Here is a 20901-nt window from a genome sequence, read left to right as displayed (position 1 = left end):
TCCATGAAATCTTCCAGTGAAACTCTATCATTTTGGATGCAAATATGTTTCAACTGAACAAATTTTAGCACATTGAAACTTTCACTTCTAGTGGACATTTTATGAATCATTAACCTACTGCTTCCAGGTCAGAATGTATCGTCTAGGCATATATGCAGTCATTTTCATCGTCAAAGGCCGCTGTAGCTCTGAAACAGTGCAGCTTGCAGAACTTTGCGGCACCTTACTTTAGTTGCATTGAAACTGTAGGATGCTGTATATGCCTGCTTTAGGTAACGCTATGTGACTGGCTTGTGTAGCCAGGCATATCATCTGAAAAACCTGCTTTAGAAGAAAAGGACAGATGAATTTTTGTAAAAAGGTGCTAATATGTCCATAGCAGTTGAAAGAGTTTGCTGCTCAAGAGGCATTTGCACCTGAGAAGGTGCATAGAAGCATGGATGAACTCGTCTGCAGTTTTCAGCATTATAAAATAAATGCAGTTAGCGACTGTTAATGCTGGATATTTGCTTAATTTCATAAAAATGAGTGGCTGCACGCTTACTTCAATTTAGCAAACACTCACTAAGTGAACATGGGGTATGGTTGGGAAATAAAAATGAGGATTTTATGTATTATGTTTAATCTTGTTGCTTTCTTTGTTTATTGACATCACTGCTTTTTTGGTCTTGTCTTGGCAAGGTGTTGTTTGCTGTATTCAAAGTCATTGCTAAGGACCAGAGGACATCGTTGAACTCCGAGGTTACCGACCGAATCCAGCTTCAGATCTGCACTGTGACAAGAAAGTATCCTTCCTGATGAACCAGATTCAAAATTCACTGTTTTGTTTTGTTGTCGGCTGTTGTTAAGCCACAGAGTTTCATGCAAAGAATATTAGCGGACAATTTCATGCTGCAATAATCCAGCCACTGCACGAGTGAAAGGAGGTGCATGGATCTTAAGAGCTAGCTTTAAGCGCCTTATGGCTTTTTATACTTCATTGCATGTCATGGATAATACATTTATAATGTTCAGAACATTCTTTATAACTGAAAAATATGTGCAGTTATCGTGACTAAGTACTTCAGTTGAATGGGCACAGAGTTTATTCTGTTGGCATGGTATTTTTTATTTCCAAAACCACAAATGATGCTGGCTCTGTTGAACAATGTGCTTCCCATCATTTGCATGCTGGAGGTGCTGTCATATTGGTGGGTCCTGCTGTTGCTGGTGCCAGATTTTCCCATGATTTTGTTTGCATGAAATTCTAAGGCTGGGAGCATGTTTGAAATTTATGTGACTAAGGTACTCATGTTTCAGTTTTGAAGACTGTTTTGTGGTAAATAATTCTGAGCTTTCAGTCTAATGGGGCTTAGGAGAGGGGCATGGGGCAGCTATCTTAATGGGATTATGAACAAAGAATGCAATGCTTGCATGTAGGGTTTTGAGTGCAATTTTTTTAATCCTGGTTTGTGATGCAGTATTGAGAAAAACAGTTTAGTTTTGGTGCGGCTGCACTGCAAAAACAATGCTTCTTACTTGTTCTGACTGGTTCACACTTATTATGTTCAGATTTGCATGTACCATACTATATTTAGAAGAGCAGAGTAAAATATGTTTGTTTGAATTACAATTATTTATTGTGAAACAACGAAAAGATGGAAGCAATTTTGAGCTGCTGAAATAAAGATGTGGTGTGCTTCAATATACAGGGTGTCCCAGCTAACTTGGACCAAGATTAATAAAAATCTAAGCGTTCTTCAGAACTGAAATCACGTGGATGTTGTTAGTGTTTATCTAAAGTTACAGTACCAATTTTTTCGCTTGCCCTATTTGAATATTTACTTGAAATAAATTAACTTTTTAAAAATAGCTTGAAACGTTCAGGCATCAATAGGAAAGTTGTGGAGCCCCACAAATATTGTCCATCCTAGGCACTTCCAGTGGGATAGACTTTGCGTGGCCGTTTTTATTCGGGGAAAATGAAAACCCGCGGAGTTTAAAAAATATCACGTGACAGCGCGCTCCATGCGCCCGGATGCGCTGCGATTACAGCGCTCTCATCCGTGCTTTGTAAAAACATCACCCCGCTTCGTGCCTTTCGTGCTGCCTGAGACAGGGCTTCGCGTTGTGCTTGGTTCCAAGATAAGCGCCAGTGGCTACGGGCGACAGTTGAAAGAAAGTACGGCTCCCGTTTCTGCGGCGATAATTGCACTCTCACGTTAGCAAAATGCATGCCGAGGAACGATGACAATCTCATGAGTTTGAATTTGGGAGCAAGATCCCAACAAGCAAAGAGGCATATAACAAGCCTGATAACGTCGTGTGAATTACGCTGAAAAACAGGAGCCGCGCTTTCTTTCAACTGCCGCCCGAACCCACTGGCACTTATCTTGGAACCAAGCACAATGCGAAGCCCTGTCTTGGGCAGCACGAAAGGCGCGAAGCGGGTGATGTTTTTTACAAAGCATGGATGAGAGCACTGTAATCGCGGCGCATCCGGGCGCACGGAGCGTGATGTCACGTGGTATTTTTTAAACTCCGCGGGTGTTCGTTTTTCCCAATTAAAAACAGCCACACTAAGTCTGTCTCGTTGGAAGCGCCTGGGTTGGACAATATTTGTGGAGCTCCACAACTTTCCTAATGATGCCTGAACATTTCTAGCAAATTTAAAAAGTTAATTTATTTATCTCAACTAATTATTCAAATAGGATGCGCGAAAAAAATGGTACTGTAACTTTAGATAAACCCGAACAAGAACCACACGATTTCAGTTCTATACAACGCTTAGTATTTTTATAAATCTTGGTCCAAGTTAGCTGGGACACCCTGTATACTGAAGGATTAAAAAAAAAAATCCAAGACATAGCATGGCCAGAACATTCAGTTAATAGTATAAAATAAAGTGTAGCTCCCTTCATGTTGACCTGTGTGGCAGATACTTCAGTACTCGTGGAATATGAATATGATAGCGTCTTCAGTTCTGGCTTGTGCTGGTTCATTTCTTCCTATTACAGCTGCATGCTATTTCTTGTGGTCTATCACTTACCTACAAGTATACCTCACACGATATGGCTGGATTTAAAAATAGCAAAAACTGATGGAGTTGCAATGTAAGAACATTGAAAGTTTCTTTGTGACATTGTGAGGGCATGTTACGGTGGCTTTGCTGAGGTACTGAGGGCAAACTGTGCCATGACAACTTCTGTATTGATATTGAAGGTAGTGCACGTTGCGCTCCTTTGTTTGTTATCTTGGCACAAAGATAGTCCAAGGTCAAGCTGTGGGGTTCCCATTAACCCCTAACAGGCGCTTTTTTTTTTAATGAGATGGGTGCCAAAATTCTCATATGTAGTACTCATGCTGCTATTTGTTGGAAAAACAAGAAGATGTTTTGGATAAGCCCTGCTCACCTTAAACCGGACACAGAGCCATTAATGACAGTCGGCTTATGACGAGCCTGGCCCGTCCAAGTCCGCCAGGGGTTAAGTCACCAGTGCGGTTGAATGGGGTTGAAAGTGACTGCCAATAGTACGCTAGGGTTAAGTCATCAACATGTGTTCCCAACACTGCTCAAATTTTTGGCTGAGGCCAACTTTCTTCCAAGTTTCTTTCCAAGGTGCTTGCCTCCTGGTGAACTCTTGTAAGTGCCATAAAAACAGATGCCAGGTAAGATGGTGACAGGCTATTTGCACAAACTTGTTTTTACTAATGATATGTCATGGTTCAGGCCTTGAGTACAGCTTTTTGTGATTGAAAATTATTGCAGGAAATAGTAAACTTAGATGTGAGGATGTATTTGTTGTTTTGATTTTTGTCTGTACTGAAAATTGTTTTAGTTCAGTTTTTTTTTTTTCATTTTTCTTTGAGTTCTACACAGTGCTTGCAGGGAGTTTCAATGACATTAATATTTCAGCCTCACTCATGAGAGGGGCAAGCAAGGGTGACAGTGGTAAAGGTCACATGAGATAAAGTGGTACCTCCTGTCATCATATGCCTTTGCATTTTAACATTCATACATAGTTTATTGGATTGTTGTAAAGTCTATTATGTTTTTGCATAGCTCTTAAGGGAGCGTTACTATGTGTGCTTTTGAAGAGCTAAAATATGGGGCAGGCAGGCAAAAAAATGTGCAGAAAAACTGTCTTTCCTTAGGAGATTAAATGCACAACTGTAGTAGAATATACTTTCCCTTGACTTCTCTATCAGGATAACGTGCAAGACTTTTGATGTTTTGGACCACAAAGTAAGTCTACTGACCTTGTTGTCACATACAGTAATCCCCGTTATAACGAAATCGCTTTACTCGAAATATCGCTTTATTCGAAATTTCTTCCGGTCCCGACCCAAACGCATGCATTTTAAGCCGCATTACTCGAAGCGCACGAAGAGCTTGACCCGCTTAGAGCGAAGTGGCGAGCGGAGGCATCGCCGCCGTGGCGGCGACCCTTTGCGCATGCTGTGCCAAATTACCGTATTTTCGCGATTCTAAGCACCCCCCGAATCTAAGCAACCCCCCCTATTTTCGGAAAAAAATTTCTGAAAAAAAACTTTGCATGCGAATCTAAGCACCCCCTTTTTTGCGCGGAAGAGAGCGTTGCCGAGGCCGCCAAATGCACTTGCTCTCTTTTTCGTCGAGCCTGTGCAGCCGGAGTCCCGAGGAGGCGCGGCCTGTGCGTTGTTGTTGTGACTGAGAGAAGGATGAAAAGGAAATTGCACGGGCCTACCTATTGGCTCCAGCCGAGCCACCACCGCTGCCAAGTGCAGATAGAGGAGAGTTAAGAGATCAGAGGAAAGATAAAGAGAAAAGATAAGACGCGCTCGCAGCAACAAATGCGTCCGCCGGCGCTGCTGAAAAAACAGATAAGCGGGCGAGGCCAGCGGGCGTCCACGGCGCTTTTTGTGTTGCTGCGTTCCGACACTACAAGACAGATGGCGGCACAGAACATGTCTGCAGCTATTTTTCTTTTGAATGTTGCCTACATAAAAGGTTTTTTTCTCGCGCCCGTTTCATCGAGATTTCGCCGCGAAAAGAGGGGCCCGGGGGGGGGGGGGGGGGGGGGGCAGTTTAGATTTTTCGAATCTAAGCACCCCCTCTCACTTTGGGCATCGCGATCGTGAAAAAAAGGGGGTGCTTAGAATCGAGTAAATACGGTAATACCGCCGACGAATGACTCGTGCAGGCATAGAACAGGCCACAAAAGTACCAAACCCACGATCGATGACCTGCCTAGTAACGGGCACCAAGAGAGTGCCGAGTGTCCCGTGCTCAGCGGGGCCAAATTCAATGGTGCAGCGCGCCCGAACCATTAATCTCGGTCGGAAGCGCATTCCTGGTGTTCCCCGCGACAGAATCCACACTAAAATAAAGTTTTCCTCGCGCTTTGCGATGCCAGAAAACCGCGATGTCTTGGATGCGGAAATTCCTGGTGTTCCCCGCGACAGAATCCACACTAAAATAAAGTTTTCCTTGCGCTTTGCGATGCCAGAAAACCGCGATGTCTTGGATGCGGAAATTCCTGGTGTTCCCCGCGACAGAATCCACACTAAAATAAAGTTTTCCTCGCGCTTTGCGATGCCAGAAAACCGCGATGTCTTGGATGCGGAAAAGTGGCCGGTCATGCTCGATTCGCGCCATTCGACTAGACAAACGGCCTAAATGCGTGGTAGGGTGACTGAATTTTGGTCTTACGGCGGGGACACGTGTGCGAAAAGCGAGCGCGATTCACCGCGGCGCGAAGTTGCGAACGGCGGAAGCGGACGGGAAGCGGGAGCCAACGCGAGCGCGGAGAGCGGCAGCATCATGATGACGTAGGGCGCGCTCCTTGGAGCCGGGCCAGCCTGCCCACGGCCGGTCTCGACGCGCTCGCTCGCGCGCGTCGGGACCGGCCGTGGCCTGCCGGCCTGTCGATCAGCCTGGATCCCGTCTGGATCACAAAAATGAGCTAAAGCTTGTTCTTGATATAGATAATAAACTCTGGTATAAGCAATTTGAAAACTGTATCACCTTTGAGGATCGCTGACCAATACTGAGTTGCTGGTAGAAGTAACAAATGTGCTACGAGCAAATTGGCCACGAACTTGCGATTTCGCTGTGGCAGTGCTCCGAGGAGGCACAGAGACCAACCTTGAGCCGTTGCCTAGCAACCGCCGCAGCCGGCGGACGCCGCGCGGCGCAGCGGTTGCTAGGCAACGGCTCAAGGTAATCCGCCAGCTTCCTAGCAGTTGTGGCGGTGGTGGTGGTGGTGGTGAAAAACATTTATACTGCAATAAATATTTACAGAGAGGTGATTGGCTAGCAACCGCCGCAGCCGGCGGACGCCGCGCGGCGCAGCGGTTGCTAGGCAACGGCTCAAGGTAATCCGCCAGCTTCCTAGCAGTTGTGGCGGTGGTGGTGGTGGTGGTGAAAAACATTTATACTGCAATAAATATTTACAGAGAGGTGATTGGGGTAGGCCCTATTGGCCCTTTCCCCTAACAATACTAGGTGGAGCCCCTATTCCGGGGCCCCATTGGCAAGCAACGTCGCCCGCGTCCGGTGAACCAAGGCCTTTTGGGTCTTTAGGTCCTGACAGCCGAGCAGGGCCGCCTCCCAGTCCTCTCTGGTGGGGTTGGGGTTGGGGGGGATGGATGGGTTTGATTGACACGCCCAAACCATGTGGAAGGTGTCAGCCACCTCCCCACAGAACTGGCACGTGCCATCAAAGTGGCGCAATTAAATCTCGACTATTTAGCTTTTTTCGAGTGGTCGCTTATATCGAATTATCGCTTATAACGAATTTTTTCTCCGTCCCGATGACTTCGTTATAACGAGGGATTACTGTATGTTTAAATAAGCAGCTTAGTTCTGCCTTGTTTTAAAATTTATTGCCTTGTTAACTAATTTTAATGGTATGCCCTGTGGAATTTCAATATTTCACGTAGGAATCATGTTAGCTAAATTTAAACATGAGCAAGCTTTTTTTTTCACAACCATCAAGTGTTGCTCACTGTGTGCAGTCGGCAGTCTTTCGTGTAGTGGATGGCTGACTGCTTGAGTTCGCTGAGGCTGAATGTAGGATACCTTCTGAGCCAAGTGTTTGGGGCAGTGTTCTGCACGACCAGCTGACTGGAAGCCTGCAGTGGGGGCCAGTGCATGGCACCGGCTGGAGGCATCGCTGAGCCTCGACCTGTGGGTGGCACTGAGTGAGGAGCGCTGCCGCCAGGGGCTCCTGCGCCAAATCCAGGTGGGCCTGGAGCCCTTCATGCGGGGCCTGCATGATGCTCGGGCTCTGCTTAATGGGGAGGCCCGACCACCCGATGAGCCTCTGGCTGCTGCCACTGACAGGCGCCGCTCTCCACGTGCCACCAAGGATGCCCCCCAGAGTCTTTTTCTGGTTGACCTGTTGCTTCCTCTGGTGAGTGTTGCCTGATGTGGCATGGTGCACCTTGAAGAAAGAAAATGGTTTCTGGCACTTGGTGCAGTTTGCTGTCATGATGGCCTGCTTCTTGTTTACAAATGAGACCTTACTGACTTTGGTGTGTGAAACTGCCCCGTGTTGTGGGTATCGGCACTGCTGGCTGAGTTAAATTGAAATTTATTTATCTTTAAGCATTTTAAGGAAAGTACAAGAGCTAAAGGTGTGTAATGTGCGTCAAAGACTCCTGTTCCTACAGTACTCAACATTGTGCAATGGAGAAGAGGAAAGGTAAATTCAGCACCGCAGCGGAACTTGCTATAGTGGAGAGGTTTCATGGTGGTAGTTTTGCAGGAAATGAAGACCTGTTCAGCAACCAAAACCTACACTGAAAAACAAATTGGAACTAGAAAAGGTGAGAAAAAGATCAACTAGAAAAGGAGACGCAGGCTTAGTATTTCAGGTCGCTGCCCCCATTTTAGTGTCTTGACATAAGGTATTAACATGTTTTTTGGAAATATGGGCTTATTGGTTTGCACACTGTATGCACAGTCTTGCCTGATCTTTTTAATGTACTCTTAACAGCTGTTGCTGAGACCATGCAGAGGTGGATGGGTTACCCCCTACACTTACCCTTAGCTTGGATGAGCAACCTTATTTATCAGTTGCGCATCAAAGCTTATTTGTTTGCATGGGTGCAGGACATCTCATCTCTCACTTGAAGCAGAATGCCTGTATTTCTCATATCATGGTGTTTTCTGTAAAGAGTCAAGAAAATCATGTAGCTACTAATCTTCAGATGCTTTAGATTGCTTTCAACCTCCTTGGAATTTCCTGCCGGCATCACTCCTGATTCCATTCCATAATGAAGAGTGGTGACTACTGGATAATAGTAATAGCTACTTAAATCATGGGGTTGGGGCTTAAAGGGACCTGCAGCTTGCTAATTAGGATAAAAAAAGGTGAAAAACACGTTTCCACTTCATGGTGCCTTTCTGTGGTTGACACATTTTGTGGGTGAAAGTCTCTGGAAAGACTGCTGAACCTAGTGCTCATTGTACTCGGCGTTGTCTTTTAAAGGGATACTGAGGCGGTTTTCAAATCAGCTAACCTTCTAGGGTTTTGAAGTAGTGTCATTGCTAATAATCTCTGTGAAGTTACTTTTTCGATTTTGGCTAAAAGAATGGCGCAATCACCAATTGAAAGCGCGATGTTTAAATCTCCCGCGTTCCGCGCGAGCGCAAGAGAGGAGAACAGCGGAGAGGGAAACCACGTCCATGTCAGCCAACGTGATGTTACGTTGAGGAGCCGAGGATACTGCGACACACCCGAGCGAGCTTTCAGCGAGCCTTGTTTCTAGTGCTGCGTGCATTGTTCCTCGTATTGCGTGCGTTGTGACGTACAAAGCGTGTCAGCCGACCTTGACCGTCAGGTTCAACATGAGCTACTGCTCTTCGTTCGTGTTCACGAACAACTACGGATGCGACTGTGTCGTCTTCCACTGTTTTCCGCAAGACCATAAGCTCGCAGCGCAGACGCTCTCTGCTGTGACGAGGGAAAATTCAAGCGGACCAAAGCAAGCGTACTCTGCTCAAAGCACTTTCGTCAGAGCGGCTGCATGCAGAGCTTGTCCTTAGTGTGATCTCCAGTGATTTCTGTCAAAGAGGCATGGCTTAACCATCACACAGTTCTTTCGATTTTCTCATGTATGAGATGCTTGTCACCATTGACAAGAAGCGCCTCTTCTAAAAGTAGAAATATGCTCACTTAGCCCCTGCAGAAACCTTATAGAGGCTCAAGCATGCGTCGCTCTCCTCAGCTTAGGTGCGGCCAGACCACCTGAGGCGTGCTCAGCAAGGCTTGGTTAGTTATTTTATACTCGGTTCAACGTGTCCAAGCAAGCAAAGCAGAGCACAATAAAGCAGAGCAAGCATCAAAGCTCTTCATATGCGGCATCTCGTTTAATTGTAGCTAAGCGATTAGAAAGCGTTCGACAGCGGTCGACGTTCTGATTTCAGATGCAAATTTAAGAGAGAAATGAATGCCAACCAAGTTTTTGCAAAAAAATGCCATGTTTCGCAATCTTATTCGGTATCTTCATCAAGTTGTGGCAGCGGACGAGTTGCAGCTAGCTTGGCTTTTAAACACGCATATAGGCGGCTACCACTTCACTGAACCTAAACTGCAAATCGAGGAAGGGCGAACGTTTCTGAAGGAGCGATTAATATTTTCTGGCATCTGTTGAACGCGTGACTAGTGAAGCAGTAGCCTTGTGCGCGTATTTGGCTTGTTTTCCAGCGCACAATGATTGCGTCACTATCCTGTGGTCACATGCCTCACAGTGCTTGGCCACTGTGCTTTGCTCATTTTGACATTAACTTTGTGCTGCTTCATCGTTTCCTTGAAATACTTTCTTGCCCCAACCTACAACGCCGGGTACTGAGAACAGGATTTTTTGTATGCAGCGCTTTGGGCCTTTTCTTTCGGATGACACTCTCCGGCGAGCCAGAAGGAGTCCGGTGGTGGTAATCGGATTGAGTATTGTTCGCACCCATTCCTTTCCGAGAATACGAGCCGAGGTTCTACTGGCACCTTTTACGCATGGTCTGCATACGCGTCTTTCATGCTGGCGTATGCTTGTGCTAGGTGTAGAATTTTTTGCTTGTGTCTTTTTTGGTTTCAGGTGATTTGGTTTCAGGTAACAAACTGTAGTATACCGTAAAAACCCGCGTATAATACGAACCCGAATATAATACGAGGCTAAGTTTTAGAGACATGAAATGGGAAAAAAAAGTTTCACCCGCGTATAATACGACTAACACAAGCTCATAAAAGACATTTAAGGTGCGGTTATACTCACGGTTATACGTCACGTCGGCGAAATGCGACCCTCTATACTCCAGCGGCGCCCTATCGCCAGCATGTTCGGCGGCTTCCGGTGCGATCTGACGGCGCGCGGCGCGGAATGCAGCCGGCTGCATTTCGCGCGGGCCGCGCCGAGAGTGCGCTGAAGCCGCCCACCCAGAATGCACCGCGCGCGCCACTCCTCCCCTCTACCCCCTTCGCCACTCGCCTCCTCTCCCAGCCGGTTTTCGAACGAAAAAAGTTCTGCGCATGCGCTGCCTCGCGTCGGAGCGGCCGGACTGTAGAGCTCCCGAACTGCGCCTGGCGTACCGTCGCCGATCTGACATATCCGACCACAACCGGCTCTCGCCCGCGCGCCGAGAACGTCGGAGCACATGCGTTGTCAACAGGCGCACGGCACACCACGACCCCCCTTGCACCCAACGGATCAACAAAGAAACGACATTGTTTGTCGAGAGTAACGAAGCCAAGCCGTAGCCACACTGCAAAAACGAAACCAAAACCTCGAGCAACTTCGAAAATTTTTGTTCGGATCCGCAAATAGTACGAGGCGGAAATTTAGGACGCTAATTATGGGAAAAAAACCTCGTATTATACGCGGGTTTTTACGGTACTTTTCTCTGGAGGTCAGTGAAAAAATGGTCGCCATATTCGCTTTTACAACACCACGGAAAGCTAAGATCTGCACTCAACGCAGCGCCGGATCCGCATCGGCAGCTTCTCCAGTCCTCAAAGTGTCGTCACGACCTCTTGACCAATAACGGGCGGCGGCGCGCTGCACGGTGTGCTCCGCGGCACAGGCCGCATCTTTTTGCTAAAAAAGGCAATTCGCGCTTGTCTTTGCCTTATATGGATGCAATATTCCAGTATACAGCATTAAACACTATAGGACGCCACTGCCAGCCTGATTTTCAAAAAAAGTGCTTCAGTCTCCATTTAAGCAGAACAGTGTCAGTGCCGTGTCAGAATCCGCTGTTATCCCTTCGATCTGCATTTCTGCCCAAGAAAAGGAACACAGCTTGCCCATACTCACAACCGCCGTTCCCAACCTGCTTGTGCTTTTGGAACTAAATGCGCTGTAGGCGGACGTGATCATATGTTGCATTTAATAGGTGCGTGTGAAATTTAGGCGGACCTCGCCACCTTTAATTCCTGCGTCATTGCAACCGTCACTAATAGTTAATTTTGCCTACACTTTGAAACCGGGGCCTACTTCAAAGGGCGCTCCAAAATAAGTCCTGTGCAAATTTTTAAGAACGCTGATAATGAGAGCTGAGAGAATTTTCTCATTCCACGCCTCATAATTGCTCCAAAACTGAGCAAGAGACTTCAGAAGGCCGTCCGAGGTGATATGGAGAAAAACAAATTGCGATGATTATGTTACTTCCTAATGTGAAGTTTGAGCGCAGCTCATCAGCTGTTTCAGCTTTTCGATAGACTGAGGCAAAGAATTCGACGGCGGCGACGGTAAGCTTCTGGTTCGGCAGCACGCACCTCTAGACTCTGGCGGCGACAGCGCTGGGCCTCTGCTCTGGCAGTTTGTTTAGCAGCAGCGGCAGACGAAGGACTTCCACCGGTTGCCTCGCTCATGGCTGAGAAAGAACTGGCAGAGAATAAACTATTTATATAGGCAGGCGGTTTGCAGTGGCGAACGGTGACGGCTATGGGTTTCAGCCCGGGCAGTGCACATATCGAGATCCGCCGCCACCGATCTGGCGCTCTGTTTGCCGGCACACACGGGTGGCAAGAGGAGCGAATAGAGCAATTAACTCTTTCCCTACCACGCCCATTGAGCATTGTTAGCCCGCTAGCAATAATTTCATGCCCCGATTTCAGAACCTTGTGTGTTGCTAATGACCACGCTGCAGATGTAGTTTGTAGGCCAGGAACCAAAGTTTTGTTTGCAATGTAGTTTTCTTTTGTCCCGCGAGGGGGCACTTTCTAACGCGCTGCGAAGAAATGAAGTGTACCTGCGCTCATTGCCCACCATGTTGCCCACAGATGACGCCTTCGCCGCTCGACTTCGGAGCCTTCCGCGTTGCTTACAGGCACGATGCGCATCTGGCTTGTAGCCAGAGAACTGAAGTTTTGTTTCTGATACAGTTTCTTTTTGCCCCTATAAAACGGCATTTTTTGAACGCACTCCGAAGATGCGGTACTATCAAAGTCGCTTGGCAGCCTCTGCATGTGTGGCACGCACTCTAAGACATAGCAAACCTCAGGACTCCGTTTCGTCTGCGAGTGATTTAATCGACGTCCTGTGCAACAACGAGCCTGAAAATGTTGCAGGGTGCTGAAGATGATTCAGTTTTCACATCGGTGATGATGGAAACCAGCCTGAAACACAGGCGGCCACGCTCCGATGCACAACTATAGGGTTTCCAGTTATGTTTTGTAGCAACAATACTATTCAAGTTAGAAATGATTTTTTTTTGCATATAGTGGCCAATAGAGTAACAAACATTTTGCGTATTTCAGAAAATTTGTAACATTTTTTTCTTTTTAAATACAAGCGTGTTTTTGTAAGTTTTGTTGAATTTTTTTCTAAAATCTCGTTTTTAACAAATAAAATTTTTTGTTGCAACATGCAATTTGTTGTTTAAACGTATATTAATAAAAAGAACCTTTATTCAGCTCTGTTTTTGGGTATTGCAATCAATATTGAATGCAATAGTTTTTACAGAAAAAAAGATATACTGAAACCTTCAGAAAATGGTCATTTTCCTCATGGTACGGAAAGAGTTAAGTTATCGGGAGGTCGCGGGAGGAAGCGCGTGGGCGCATAGAAACGTTGCGCGGCGAAGAGATAGCAGCGACTGACTGATGCCGCTGATGCTGCTAGCGAGTCCAAGTGACTATGGCTCTGCAGTGGCGAACGGCGGCGGCTATGCGTTTCGGCTTGGGCGTGCGGGAGAAATGGTGCCAGCAGCGCACGCAGCTAGAGCAGCGCACTGCCCCGGCTGTGGAGCTGGTTACGAGAGACAACGGTGACGCCGCACAACGCGGGAACGGGTGCCAAAGAGCTGCGCTCTGATATAGACGTCAGTCCCCTTGTAGGGCATGGGTAACACTAACGCCTTGAAATGCTTCTGAAAGGTAGGCAAGAATGGCGTGAAGAAAAAAAGAAAGAGAGAGCGCAGCCAATTGGTGCTTCGTATGAACAGCAGAATGATGAACGCGCGTTGTTGACGTCGCGGCGTCGGCATCGTGTGTCAGCGTTGGTTGATTGCTCGGTTTCGTTTTTGCACAGGCCCTTGCGTTAGACGCCGTGTAAAATGCCGTGGGCCAAGCTGGAAAGGCGACTTGACTGACCTAGTTTCCTATCCTTTCGTTATACGCGAGCATGGGCTTTCTCGAACTTTCGCAGAATTTTTAGCGGCCGGTGTTTCAAAATGTTTACGACCAAACTCCGGCACCAGAAGGAAACCGTAAGCAAGAATTACTCGAGCTTTTTCGACAGAATGCCGTGGTTCGTGAAATCAGATGCAGTTTGTTTTTATATGGTTCACTTAAGTGTAAGAAATGTTCTGATTTTGTGCTTTTGTTCGAGCTTGTGCAGATTGAAACAAAAAGAAAAAAGGACGAAGTGCGTCAGCTTGTCGGGATGTATTATAATCTATTTTGTGAATAATTTGTTGTGTGAAAGCGAATGGATGCTTAGTACGTGGCGTAGCTTCAGCCTTAATACTGCTTCTGTAATGCTTTTTTTTGCGGTTTTACCTTTCTTCTTTGCTGGAGACTGGGTGGTATGCAGTAAAACTGTCGCGTTGCAGCGTTGCTGTGGTGCCAAAGCCCTGACATTCGGATTCGCTTGCACCCTCTTCTCGGAAGACACCTGGCGTGTGTGATTTGGCCCCTCCATATAGACGATGGATGGATGGATGCATAGGAGCGCCCCCTTTGAAACGGGGTGGTGGCAGTTGCCACTATGCTCAGCTTTTCTTCTTTATTTTTTTTTTGTTTACTGTGTTGGCAATTCTCATTAAGAATCGCCACCATCTTTACCTACGGTTTTCTACAATTCTAACCTTATGCCACATCTCTGCTTTTCAGCCACCAATCCTCCAATCGCTTTTTGCTGACTTCCACTGCAGATTTATTTACATGACCATTGTCACCTTTAAACCCTAGGGCCTCAGGAAGAGTGACTGCGCCTGCATCGACATCCGGATGGATACCGTCACATTTGATTATGAGGTGTTCAATTGTTTCCACAGATCTACCACACACTGCACATGTGTCATCTTCTTCGTTAAATTCCTTTTGTAGCTGTGCGTTCTAAGACACCCTGACCTAGCTTCAAAAAGTAGGGCACTGCCTCTTGAGTTATCATAGAAAAATTCTTTCCTGATCTGCCGTTTCCAGCATCGATATAGTTCTACACTATGTTTCTTTTCCATTGAATTCATCCAATTTTTAACTTCCGCGTTTTTAACCTGTCGTTTAATGCTCTTTCTTTCTCAGTCCTCATGACCTGCATACTTACTGGTTAGTTTTCTAGTTCTTTTCCGCCACTGTGAGTCAACGCTCTTTCTGTATAAATATTTAAATACCTTAGCTTATACCTTAAATACCTTAAATACCACCTGTTATCGTCCAATTTCCTCAGGCGTTCTTCATATAGTATTTTACTCTTAGCTTCCCGTGCTTCGAACGATGCCCAGCCCATATCCCCTTGTACTGCCTCGTTTGTGGTTTTGCCGTGGGCACCTAGGGCTAATCTTCCAACCGCTCTCTGATTTACGTCTAATCTCGACTGAACTTCTGCCCTTAAGCACAGAACCGCATTGCCGAAAGTAAGTCCCGGCACCATTATTCCTTTCCAAATACCTCTTAGTACTTCATATTTGTTGTACCCCCATAATGCCCTATGTTTCATTATCCCGGCGTCTCTTCGTCATTTTGCCCTAAGAGCCTGTTCGTGCTTTATGCAAAAAATTAGACCTTATGCAAAATTGCTGCCATCTATCGGAGAAAAGAAGAACCTGTGGAAAGCCGCCATGTTGGAGGATGACTGAAGCTCATTCCGCCTCTGCTCTATGGATTTAGGCGTGCCCCGCATTAGCTTCCTTACTGCTGTGCTGGCTCGAAAATCTTATTTCCTGTCACCTGAGCCTGTAAACATGACTGAATGGTCAGTCGACCTGTTTCTGCTGCCCAAGTTTCCAAGTGAATTCGCAGACACTTACTACGCGTCCAAAACACTTTCCGAACGCCACTGGGTACGGAGCTACAAGTTTTTCACGGTGTCCTGCGTCAGTTTACCGACGCTGAACACCAAGAAATGTACGAAGCAAGTGTAATTTTCGTTTACGGCTAAAAATGTGCGCATTTCAGTCTAGTTTGAGACAGTTTTTATATTTGCTTCGATACTTTTTGCGAATGGGCGTGCCGCTTGAATTTCTGTTATGGTAACATTTTCTGTGTGTTGCGTCGGCGCCGAAAGCAAACGATAGTAAACCTCACATGCTGGTAGTGTCGAAAAAAGTGGCCTCTCAACATCCGACGCTTTTCATTTTCCTTGAAAAGTTTGTACAGGATTTGTTTCTTTGCCCTAGTGCCCTAGACAGAAAAAGGAAACGCTTTATTATTATTACCGGGCATATACACCCCTAGGTTCCCGCACGACCCCACTACACAAGTGTTTACCATTCTTGGTCTATCGCCGTTAAAAACAGGTAGCCCGTGAATGCAGCAGTGTCTACGGTTTTACCATGACGAGCAAGCAGTTGTGCACTGAGATTTTTGGAGGATTGTACACACGTTATGCATTCCTGCTACTAGTTGGAACTATGGTACCTCTTGAGCGGCTTCACTTACGGTATTTTTTTTTTTTTACACAACACACGGCTTCGTGGAAACCGGCCGGTTAAGTGAAATCGCTAAATGCATACAAGCCGTTGCTCCACAAAATAGGCACCTTTCCCTGGTCTAACAGAAACGATTGACTGACTTGCAGAGCGCAAACGCTCCGTGTCACGGGCACTTCACCCTTGCTAGTGTTTCCGTCGGAACAAATATTCGCACTAAAAACTGACGCGTGTAACCGCTGCGGCGGATAACGCTAGGAGCGACGGCTCCCACAAAGTGCGACCCGTACCACTGAACAGCTGATCACGATTACTCTCCTGCGAGGCCGATAATTGCAGCTTTTCACGGGCAACCGCAGGAGAAAAAAAAGCATTTGTGTGATATTTTCTTCGTGCCTACAAAGCTTATTTCTAATTTCATTTGCTACATGGTGATAACGAAATGTGTTGCGCGATGTCTCGACATGTAGCGACGGTTCTGCAACATTTGTGCCGCGGGTGTCGGGGATCTCAGTCCAAAAATAGAAATGCGCTCAAATCAAGCCCTCTTGCCTTTTTTTTCCCTGGGCGTCTTTGTGACCCTTCTGCGTACAGAAAGGCACTAAGCAATATGTGGGCATACTGAGGACGGTGAAACTCGAGCGCGCGCGACAAGCGTGCACCAGTACGTGCTGTGAATCCGGCGACTATCTTCCAACATGGCGGATCGCGCGCGGCAACCGCTAGATGGCAGTGCATTTCGCATAAGGTCTATAATCGCATTCCTCATTTTGTTCTCATGTTTGTTTCACCAGTGCTGAAAATGGTCTTGGCTTTAAAAGCGGCTTTAAACTAGCCGCTTCTCTATGGTCGTAAAGGCTATCACTTCTCGTCATAGGCCGCCGCTTTGGTCAGCTGTGGTCAACAGCGGCACAGCAGAGTCATTTTGAAGTTGAGGACCTGGAGCTTAGCCTAGCCCTGCGATCTTGAGTTGAGGTCGTTATTGATCGCTGGAAATTTCAGAGACGCCGCCTGACCGGACCTCAATCTGTAGTGCCCAGATAGAGTTAATTTAGGGAAACCACATTTGGAGGTTTTGGTGATGTGGTGGGTATACATGGTCGGTCGCTTTACGATTTCTCGTAGGCACCGAGAGCGGTACCGTTGGCGGCGAAGGATGATTCGCGGCCTGTATCGGAATGTCTGTCTCGGCGTGGTGCCCTTCGCATGTCATGTGCTCTCGAAATAGCTAGGCTGTGGTGGGGAGCCGGAGTCATCCAAGCAAGCCAGCACTCTCACGTGTGTAAATACTTCTTTGTTATAAGCTGCGTGACACTGAGCCTTTAGCCGTTTAATTTGAGTTGGAAATTAAGAACACCGCAATGACTCGGAATATGTTTTGTATCACTTGGTAGAAAACAAGCACATGCTTGTTTTAGTGGTGACTTGCGAACTTAAAAATTATGGCCTTTAATTATCATTAGGCGATGATGATATGTTAGCATTAGGTCTTCTCGTTACTTTTAATTTCTTCACTTATACTTATCTTCTCATAATATATATATATATATATATATATATATATATATATATATATACACGCACACACAAATATTGTTACGGGAATAAACGGCCAGGGCACGGCGTACACCGACCAAGTGCCCTGCGCGGAAGATGAGGCGCGGGGAGCGCGCGCAGACAAGGATAGAGTGGAGAAATATATTCTTAAAAAAGAAGAAAAAACAAATCTTCATTTTTCACACACCATTGAGTCCGTTGTTGAAGGTTTTCTTGAGCACTTCCATGAAGGCGGTGCGCTCCTGCAGCTCGGAACGGGGCCTCAGCTCACGCTCTTGGCGTTCGACGAGCACTTCCATGAAGGCGGTGCGCTCCTGCAGCTCGGAACGGAGCCTCAGCTCACGCTCTTGGCGTTCGACCTCGAAACGAGCTTTCTCAAGCTCCAGCTTGCCCTCCTGCAGCCGCACCCGAGCCTTCTCCAACTCAATTTCTTCGCGGCGAATCTCCAGCTCGCGCATGCGTAATTCTGCCTCCTTGGCCTGTCGGGTCAGAAGGAAGGCGACCACGTGCGTGGAGAAGTCCACTGCCCTTCTGGCGACGTGCCTCGCCTCGGCCACAGTGCTCTCCTCCGGGGTGACGGCCGCCGCAGCCGCTGCTGCAGCCGCCTTGATCTCCTCGATGAGCACCTCGTCCTTGGTAAGCCGCGGACGCTTAGGGGAGTGCTCCGGACTGTCGTCCTTGTCCGGCTCACTGCTCGGCTCGAGGCTGTCGGCAGCCGAGGGATCGGGCTTAGAGTCCTGGAGGATGACGTGTGGCTTGTAGAGGTCGAAGTCGTCGTCCTCCTCGTTGGGCGCACCAGTCGCAGCAGGCGCTGGCACGTTGCTCACCACACTACCGCCTATGCGCGAGCTGTAGCCGCCGGCGCCGCTCTCGTACTGCTGCCGAACCTGCTGCAGCAGCTGCTCCTTGATGGCGAACTCGTCCTCGGTGCAGAAGCGCTGCAGGCTGGCCGAGTCCCCCTTGATGAACTGGTTCAACATGAGGATGGTGCGCTCACGGCAACGCCTCGTGCTGATGGACAGCACGTTCTCGAGATTGCGCGATATTGATCCCCACGCGGTCGTCGGAGGACTGTCCTTGAAAGGGTTCACGCTCACCACTTCCCGTAGCAGGTGGATATCCTGCGGGCCTGAGAACCGTAGCGGAGGCTTCCGCTTGTACGCCGACTCGTCGTTATTCTTTCGGCTCGTCGGCGTCTCTGGTGTGCCACAGGTCTTGTCTGCAGAAGCCATGGCTACAGTGCGGCAGGCTACATGCAGTGCCGTGAGGCGGCGAATGTCGACAGGTCCCGGATGTGTGCGGCGGCGCTGTCGTAGCGTGGGCTGTAAGCAAGACCTACTGAACTACAGACCTGCACATTTGGCACTGCTCCAGCGCGCATGTTCTAGTTCATGCCTTTTGCCGCTAGGGAAAGACACCTACGGGAAGCGTGGCGCCACATTATACCTGTTGAACAAGATGGCCTCCTCCATTATTTTATTTCAAAGAAGGCAGTTTCGTCGTTTGTCCACGTAATCATTAACATCCATTTATCTATGCTAGGCACGGTGGTGCTGACGAAAAGAAAGCGGATAAAAAGAAAGACGCTTTCTGTACTCATCCAGAGCGGAAAAACTCGTTATTGTGGATTTTTTTATCGTTGATGTTAAGATAGCAGAAGAAGGCGAAACAAATGTATTAAATATCTTGCGCAAATTGGCAAACGATGATGATGATGACAGCAGACGAACAGGTCAATCGAGCGCCCTCAACGGCCAATAAGCTAACGAAAGTTGGCGCACGCTGCTCCATAGGACCCCGCCAAATGTGCAGGTCTGTAGTTCAGTAGGTCTTGGCTGTAAGACTCGGCTGGCGCGCCCCTTTCCTCGCTTTCCTTGACTGCTGCGTCGCCGTGCTTTGTCGTGCTCCCTGACCTGTCTTTCCGTGGAAACACCTGACGTGCTTTTTTTTTTTTTTCGGGGGTGCTGTTGGCATCAAGAGGCAATGTCGGGTCGTCGGCGTCAGCGCGCAAATTTATTGCGCGTAGTGACTGTGTAGAGTGCAAAACTTGCTTTTGCAGGCACCAAATGAGAGAAGCGAAGATAGTGAGTTCACTGGCATTTGCGACAAAGGAGGGTTGCTCTACCCGTCCCGTGTGCTTATTTTGATAGTAAGGAAGCTGGAGAATTTATTTATTACTTTCTTCAGCCAGGAAAGCTGTGCAGTATGCTGTACAGCATAATTGATGTTATGCTGTTGAGCAAATCTCAGCTTTTATGTGGTGTAGGGTGCAGCCAGCACTCTGATGTGCTTACAGCCAGCATTGTGAAGTTTTATGTACTGACTACGCTGCACTGTTATGTAAGGGACATTAATGACTCGCGAGAAGCAAGTAGAAAGAAGCTTCATGCGAAGATTGGCTGCTGCGCGTAGTTTCATTACAAGTTGTATGTGCAGAAAAAGCATGACAGAACTGTCAAACATTCGTGGATGAGCTTAACAGCAGTTGCAGAGCTTGAATAAAGGACTGGTTTGTTTTTGGGAAACTCTTTTGTTTTGTATTCAGTCGTGTTAATAGGTCGGCGGCAAAAGACTGTAGCGCCCGGCGACGCTATAAAGCGCAGGCGCTGAGATCGGCGTTCCCGCGACAAAAGAAAATAAAGAACGACAGCGCGTGCTCGGAGCGCACGCCCGGCACGCGCAGTCCGGAACTAGAAGTCTGCCACGCTGGTCGTCTCTGTCTGGTGCTCCGCTGCGACCCCGCTAAAACCTCAACAGTGGTGACCCGTACGTGATGAGGTTTTAGCGGGGTCGCAGCGGAGCACCAGACAGAGACGACCAGCGTGGCAGACTTCTAGTTCCGGACTGCGCGTGCCGGGCGTGCGCTCCGAGCACGCGCTGTCGTTCTTTATTTTCTTTTGTCGCGGGAACGCCGATCTCAGCGCCTGCGCTTTATAGCGTCGCCGGGCGCTACAAGACTGCTCGTTTTGATAAAAATGCATGCTTGAGAACACTAAAAAAGAGCAGTCGTTCACACAAGTTGCCAATTTTACAGTTGTCACGTTTGCTTTCAATTTACGATAAACAGTTTCCGCAGAACGATTTCTAAGCGGAACTTGAATAGAAACGTCTCTTCATTGCGAGTTCTTGTTGTGGCTGACATTTGCTCTCCCGCTGCTTGATGTTTGCCGTAAGAGTCTCGGCGATGGATAGCACTTCTATGCCTGTCCCTCTACTTATAGCCTTTCATTAGTGTGACGATAATTATTTCGCGTACATGTGTTAAAACACGAAGCGGTAGCGCCAATAGAGCA

At 47.6% G+C, this 20901-nt stretch overlaps 2 protein-coding genes across 2 annotated transcripts in view; one reads left to right on the top strand and one right to left on the bottom strand.

Annotated features, from left to right (window-relative positions):
* Positions 1-20901, top strand: part of LOC149351675 (protein odr-4 homolog) — a 55580-nt gene that overhangs the window by 12583 nt on the left and 22096 nt on the right. Inside the window, exons 4-6 of the mRNA XM_089581024.1 lie at positions 682-785; positions 4189-4225; positions 7068-7376. Of these exons, the coding sequence (XP_089437150.1) occupies positions 682-785; positions 4189-4225; positions 7068-7376 (450 nt within the window). The remainder of the gene's footprint in view (positions 1-681; positions 786-4188; positions 4226-7067; positions 7377-20901) is intronic.
* LOC149351676 (uncharacterized) lies at positions 17736-18894 on the bottom strand. Its single transcript, XM_089581025.1, has one exon. It carries the CDS (start codon positions 18838-18840, stop codon positions 17788-17790), a length of 1053 nt encoding a protein of 350 aa, XP_089437151.1. The 5' UTR covers positions 18841-18894; the 3' UTR covers positions 17736-17787.

Source organism: Amblyomma mixtum, chromosome 3 (assembly GCF_055824585.1).
Source record: "Amblyomma mixtum isolate Tamu chromosome 3, ASM5582458v1, whole genome shotgun sequence".
In the NCBI taxonomy this organism is placed as follows: Eukaryota; Metazoa; Arthropoda; class Arachnida; order Ixodida; family Ixodidae; genus Amblyomma; species Amblyomma mixtum.
The sequence above is the reverse complement of the archived record's forward strand: the minus strand, read 5'-3'. Positions and strand labels throughout refer to the sequence as shown.

Bases quoted from the DNA above. Each gene is read 5' to 3' on its own strand.
- LOC149351676 (XM_089581025.1), bottom strand. From the start codon at position 18,840: ATGGCTTCTGCAGACAAGACCTGTGGCACACCAGAGACGCCGACGAGC.